This window comes from Taudactylus pleione, unplaced genomic scaffold, assembly GCF_031769625.1.
Source record: "Taudactylus pleione unplaced genomic scaffold, aTauple2 ptg000250l, whole genome shotgun sequence".
Taxonomy (NCBI): domain Eukaryota; kingdom Metazoa; phylum Chordata; class Amphibia; order Anura; family Myobatrachidae; genus Taudactylus; species Taudactylus pleione.
Window position 1 is genome coordinate 3560630 of NW_028284652.1, and position 6000 is coordinate 3566629.

At 39.8% G+C, this 6000-nt stretch overlaps 1 protein-coding gene across 1 annotated transcript in view; it reads right to left on the minus strand.

The window, feature by feature from the left end:
- LOC148515341 (solute carrier family 22 member 6-B-like) overlaps nucleotides 1–4643 on the minus strand; it is a 39420-nt gene extending 34777 nt beyond the window's left edge. Inside the window, exon 1 of the mRNA XM_088480141.1 lies at nucleotides 4194–4643. Coding sequence (XP_088336267.1) covers nucleotides 4194–4568 — 375 coding nt within the window. The 5' untranslated portion in view covers nucleotides 4569–4643. The remainder of the gene's footprint in view (nucleotides 1–4193) is intronic.
- Between the last annotated feature and the right edge of the window lie 1357 nt (nucleotides 4644–6000).

The window sequence follows — 6000 nt, forward strand, 5'->3', positions numbered from 1 at the left end:
GAATAGGTGCCTAACCCTAAGTCCCACCGGGGTTCCCTAACCTAACCTCCCAATACCCGGGCTAAGTGTTATACTTACCCGACAGAGGACGATCGGGATGACGGGGGTTGGTCAGGATTAAGATAGGCATCGGCATTTTGACGCCTATCTTGTCGGGCAGGTCATGTCAGGATTTAGACCGGTGGCATTGCGTCCGCCGGTCTATTGACTACATCCCCAATACAGATAATACAGAACCAAAAAAGAGAGATGGGGTTGTTTTTTGTTCTGGCACACTGAATTAAAACATACCTTTTATTTTGTATAAGTAAAATACTTTTAGGTAATATAAAATCAGCGAAATATTATGAAGATAAAATGGATAACAGATAGTATATCCTGTGCTATGAAAAATAAAGAAATGTGTTTAAAACAAAAATCGTGTCACTGTGTGTTTATTTATAATTCTCAAGTTTTATACTGTTTTATTTCACTAGTATATTCATTATTGTGAGTGATTCAAAAATATATGAGCATTGGTAGGCACAAGATGAAGTGTTATCTGTAAAGCAGATGTCTTGTACTCTTCCAATTAATAGTAAGAGATCAAGGGGTAAATTTACTAAGATGGGAGTTCTATTAAGAAGTGATGTTGCCCATAGCAACCAATCAGATTCCAAGTATTATCGTCTAGAAGATGCTAGATAAATGAGAAGTAGCATCTGATTGGTTGCTATGGGCAACATCACTTCTTAAATAGAACTCCCATCTTAGTAAATGTACCCCCAAATATTAATATGTAATATGCAGTACAGTATATATCCATTAAATCCAAATATTATCTAGAATGGTATATAGTATATAGTTCAACTGTGCACATCTCTTTTAGCTTAAGTAGAACAAGAGGAATTACGTGATATTTATGATAATTATCTGGACAATCTAGTTCTACCTCAATTTTCCATCGATGTCTTTCATATCCTCACAAATTAGACACAGTAAATGTTGATATCCATTTTTCTATTCACAGGCAAATTTGATGACACGAACTGAGTAGTATAATGTGTCAGTACATCAGGATCTTGATTCCCATATACTGTTTCTCCTATATTAACAGGTATTAGGTAGTATTGAATAATGTAAAAAGTATGTATGATAAGACCTCACATACAATATTTTTTAGGGTATGTCTACATCTAACTATTTAATAACGTAATCCAAGTATTGCACCCGTAATTAGCCTGTTTTAGGCACTTATAATTGTCTGGACTTTATTACATTATATACACTATGCAGGCAAAAGTGACTGGACACTGAAAGCACATAGATCAACGTGATTTTGTCAGTACTTCCACTATTGCCCATGATTGCTGGGCGGCTGTGGGTTATTCTCCACTGGTGTGCCTCCTGGGACCCGCATGTTACTGCCGGCCCTGGTGTTCTGGATGTCCCTCTGCCACTTGCTGTTGTCACCTGTGCTGCAGACACCTACTCCTGATCTGAGGGTCCTGGCTCTATCCACAGGTTCCAGTCCCCCTGCCCTGAGGCAGAATCTGCATGTTTTCTGGACTGGGTGAGTGATATTAATACATTTGCGTGATATTTTACCATATCGTATTGGGAACACGTGCAAAATTTTAGGGTCACAACTGCATTTTATATGCGGATTTTGCAAATGAGCCCCATAGATAGATAAATGATTGCGCAAGTCTAGAATCGTTCCAGGAGTTGTTTTTTTTATTTTTGTTTCTTGTCAAACCGGGATTGGTAATGCTACATGGACCAAAGAGTACCTCTAAAGCTAACCATACACCAGACCAACTTTCCTCCAACTAGTTTTTTGGTTGGAATGAAAATCCGGTACTGCATGGGAGCAAATGACAATACTGTATTTTCTAACGTGTCTTTATAGCAGTTTGTTTTACAGATGGGCACAGGCTCCAGAAGGCTTTAGATGCTAGGGCATTCTGCCACTTGTGGTTCTCCAAGTGCCATCTTGCCCTGTCATGACAGGGCTTCCTGGGAACTGTATTTCTTTTTTATTCTATTATTTATTATTATTTAATAGCTGTATGACCTTGCTCTCACCACTGTATGGAAGGTATGCAAGTGTTTTTAGAACATTGCTGTTTTTCCATCTACAGCAGTAGGGGGGTCAGCATGTGTTTTGAGATTTGAGAACTTGATCTTCATAGGGAATACAGCTCTGTGCTGACCAGTCTATGGCTGGTTTATCACTATGGTGGGGTTACCACCTCAATGCGGGTTTATGCACTATAGTGCCACCAGCCCTGGCTGGCAAAGCCTAATGCTAGTTGTTGGTTTGCATATTTTGCTGTAAAAGATGCAGCATTACCCACATGCTTGGCTGTGCAAATAAACTGAGATAATTGCTATTACTATTATTATATTGTTATTATGTAATATTATGTTAATACATAGTTGTCATCACAATGAAAATATAGAGGTAGTTAGATAAAGGTATCATGATGGTGTAGTGGTTAGCATTATTGCACCAAGGTCATGAGTTTAATTCCTTACCAAGGCTTATCTATTTAGAGTTTGTATGTTATCAATGTGTTTGTGTGGGTTTCCTCTGGGTGACCCCCCAAAAAACCCATAATGGTAGGTTTATTGGCTTCTGGCAAAAGTTAACCATAGTGTATATGTGTGTCCGTGTGGTAGGGAATATAGGGCCTAATTCAGAACCGCTCGCGAGCATAGGACGCTCGCAAGCGGGTCGATGGTGCCCTAATGCGCATGCGCACGATGGAGGGAGCTCCGTCGTGCGCATGCGCGAGACCTGCATAGCGACAGCCATGCTGTCGCTCCGGGTCTCGCACCAAAGGGGGCGTGCTGTCGATGGTGAGTGACAGCACGCCCACTTTGGTGGGCGTGCCGGAGGCGTGGCTGCCAGACGGAGGCGTTCCCATGGGAACGCCTACCGTCTGGGTCCGGCCCCACTGACATCACTAGTGATGTCAGTGGCAGTGATTTTGGCTCTGATAGAGCCAAAATCACTCCAGAGCTTGCGGCAACGAGACCCTACTGCAGGGTCTCGTCGCAAGCCCGATGGTCACGATGGTCTTGACCATCGCGACCATCATCATGGATGCTCGCATAAGCTGTGGGTAACCCACAGCTATGCGAGCATCCAAGAGGCCGCTCCATTTTTAGGTAGGAGGGCCCTGATTCAGAGCGAGCGCTCTGGTCAGAGCGTCCGGCTCTGAATCAAGCCCATAGATTGTTCTGTGTAATATGTGTCCACTATATAAATAACTTAATAATAAAATAATTAGTACAAGAGATAGACAGGACAAGAGATAAACAAGGGTATTCAATTTGGAGCGAAAAGTCCGTGCTGGACTTTTCGCTCCAGATTGCTGATTTTTCTGGGATAAAGTATCAGGTGCGCGCCCGCTTTATCCCCGTATTCAATTAAAAAGCTACGAAAACGAGAACCGGCGAAATAGGATCGGCGAAAAAAAACGGATTTACCTTGAATAAATTGTAGGACCCCCTAAAGCTGTCAAAACATGGGGGATCACTATGGGTACCCCCGTTTTAGCCTGCAAATGAAAGTCGGGGTTTTAAATAGCCGCAGCAGGTGTTTTTTTTTACGACATTGAAGTGATGCAGAAAAGCACTTAGGTTATTTTTTTCATTTTTTTAAGTGGTCCCATCAAATTTGGGGTACATGAAAATGGGTACTAGCCTATTTTGATGTCCCTAAAGTCATTTTTAAAAAATTCTGCAAAAATGCACCTGCCGCTAATAATCTATTCTAGAAAACACCTGCCGCATACTTGCAGAATAGCCCTGAACCTATTTCCCTATTTTTAAACACATTTTTCCATTTTTTTTTCCACCCCAATTTTTAAATATTTTTTTTTGGGGTGTCCCTAATTTTTTTAAAACTTTTTTTGACACAGTTTATTTTTAAATGACATTCCCAGGGTTGCAGGCTATTTTTTTTAAACCTGCACCCCTAAACCCCAATTCTGCACTTTTTTTCGCCACCTATTCAGTGGTGAAAAGTTATCCCCATTTTTTTTCAAAGACTTTTCGAACCTGCGAAAAGTCTTTGAAATTGAATACGGGGATAATTGAAATCGCCGAAAATTAAGTCATCGGTGATACTTTATCGCCGATTACGAAATTTTCGCTCCAAATTGAATACCCCTGATAGAATAATACATTTCAAAAATTCCCACCTGGTTTATGATAGTTGCAGAAAACTCGCTGTCATCGTAGATCCAGCCGTCTACACACCTCTCTGTCTCTGTGTCACTTGTGTTGCCTGTAGAACTGTTATGGAGCAAATTAAATTGAGCATTTGTATACCTCAAGCAGCTAGAGAGCTTCCCATTAGACCCCACTGGAACAAAGGCATGTAGGAAATGTGATGTAAAGTTGCCATCCTCCTGTGAGTCGTTGAGCCGGCAGCGATGTTTGGGAACAGCTGCTGTAAAGTTCTGTATGAGGTTGTGGCTTGCCATCATGAAGACCGGCAGGGACAGCAGGATGACATGTATGATCTGATAACGTCCCATGCCCCCTATTCTGTCCAGGATCTCCTGAAACGCCATGTTGCTTCTCAGAGTCTCCACACACTAGGATCATTGGACTTTTGTTGCAAACCTCATAGTTGTTATTAAACCCACCTTTAGCTCTGGAGTGGCACTCAGGGACACGATGCTATAGTTTTATAGAAGGGTACAGAGTACAGTATTGTGGTTTGGACCCATCAACAACTGGGATTGTGTTAAACTTTTACTGGTATACTGAAGCATTAACTTTTGAAAAAAAAGGTTAAAGTGAATAAAGGTAAAGGGTATGAGAATGTAGGGCAAGTTCTACTACATAACATAAAAGTAACCAACAGGCTCATGTGATATGTTTCTCTCACTTCAGGTGAAACACTGTGTAATTAGATCATAAAGATATAGGATTTCAGCAAATAAATCTTTTTGCTTGTATTGTATGGCTTATCCTAGATTTTGAAACTATGATATGCAAATTAACTGGGATAAAGCTTGTTTAATGCTGTAAATAATTATTTACATATTATTAATAATTAATATGACTGTGCTTAGCTGCAATAGCATTTTTTATATGATAGGACATTGACATAACATTTTTTTTTAAATATACAGTACTTCTAGTTTCACCATCACAAAATCCCACTTTCCTTATCCTAGACATGAACGTCTCCTTGGTTGCTCTATATTCCCTGGAATGAGTATAAAAGACATTTCTTTGTCACAATTGAACACTTCAATATACATAGTAATTATTTATTACATATTTGTGTGGTTGCAACACTTTAACATCAGTGTGGAAGTTATACAATTTCAACAAGCTATAATTGCAGAAATGTTATTATTTTGTAGACCGCATGTTTCCTAGAAGAGGATAATTAGTTTATCAAGTTTAATTGAAGTTGTTATGCTTCTGATGAGTGGATAATTATTAGATCGATTACACATGAAATGTGATATTATAATATAAAAAATGTTTTATTCAATTAAAGATTACATAAGTATTACGGTTCCTACCTTATTTTAGCGTTGTGTCATCTCTGTATACATTTGTGTAGTGGGCTGGCAACCCTTCACAACTGTTTTAATTGGGTAGTAAAGGCACACATCCACTAGACGATTAGATAGAGCCATTGAACAATAACGATATCGTTATCATTCGATTGTTCAATAATCATTCGATAATCGTTTGAAAATCGTTTGCAGATTGTTTAAAAAAATGTCTAAAACGACCAGCGATGAACGCTCCCGCTGGTCGTTTAGATATCTAGCATCGTACAAATATGCTGTACAACCTGACGATATCGTCACGTTCAACATGTTTGCAGATGATTGATGTGCCTTCACTGAACGACTGCTGGGTCAGTGAAGGAACATCACAGACTGACAAACGACTGCGTGATTACAATGTCGTAATTGTGCAGTCTTTTGCCTGTCTTCTAGTGGATGGGCACGTTTAGAGTGAGTTATCTTTCTCAGC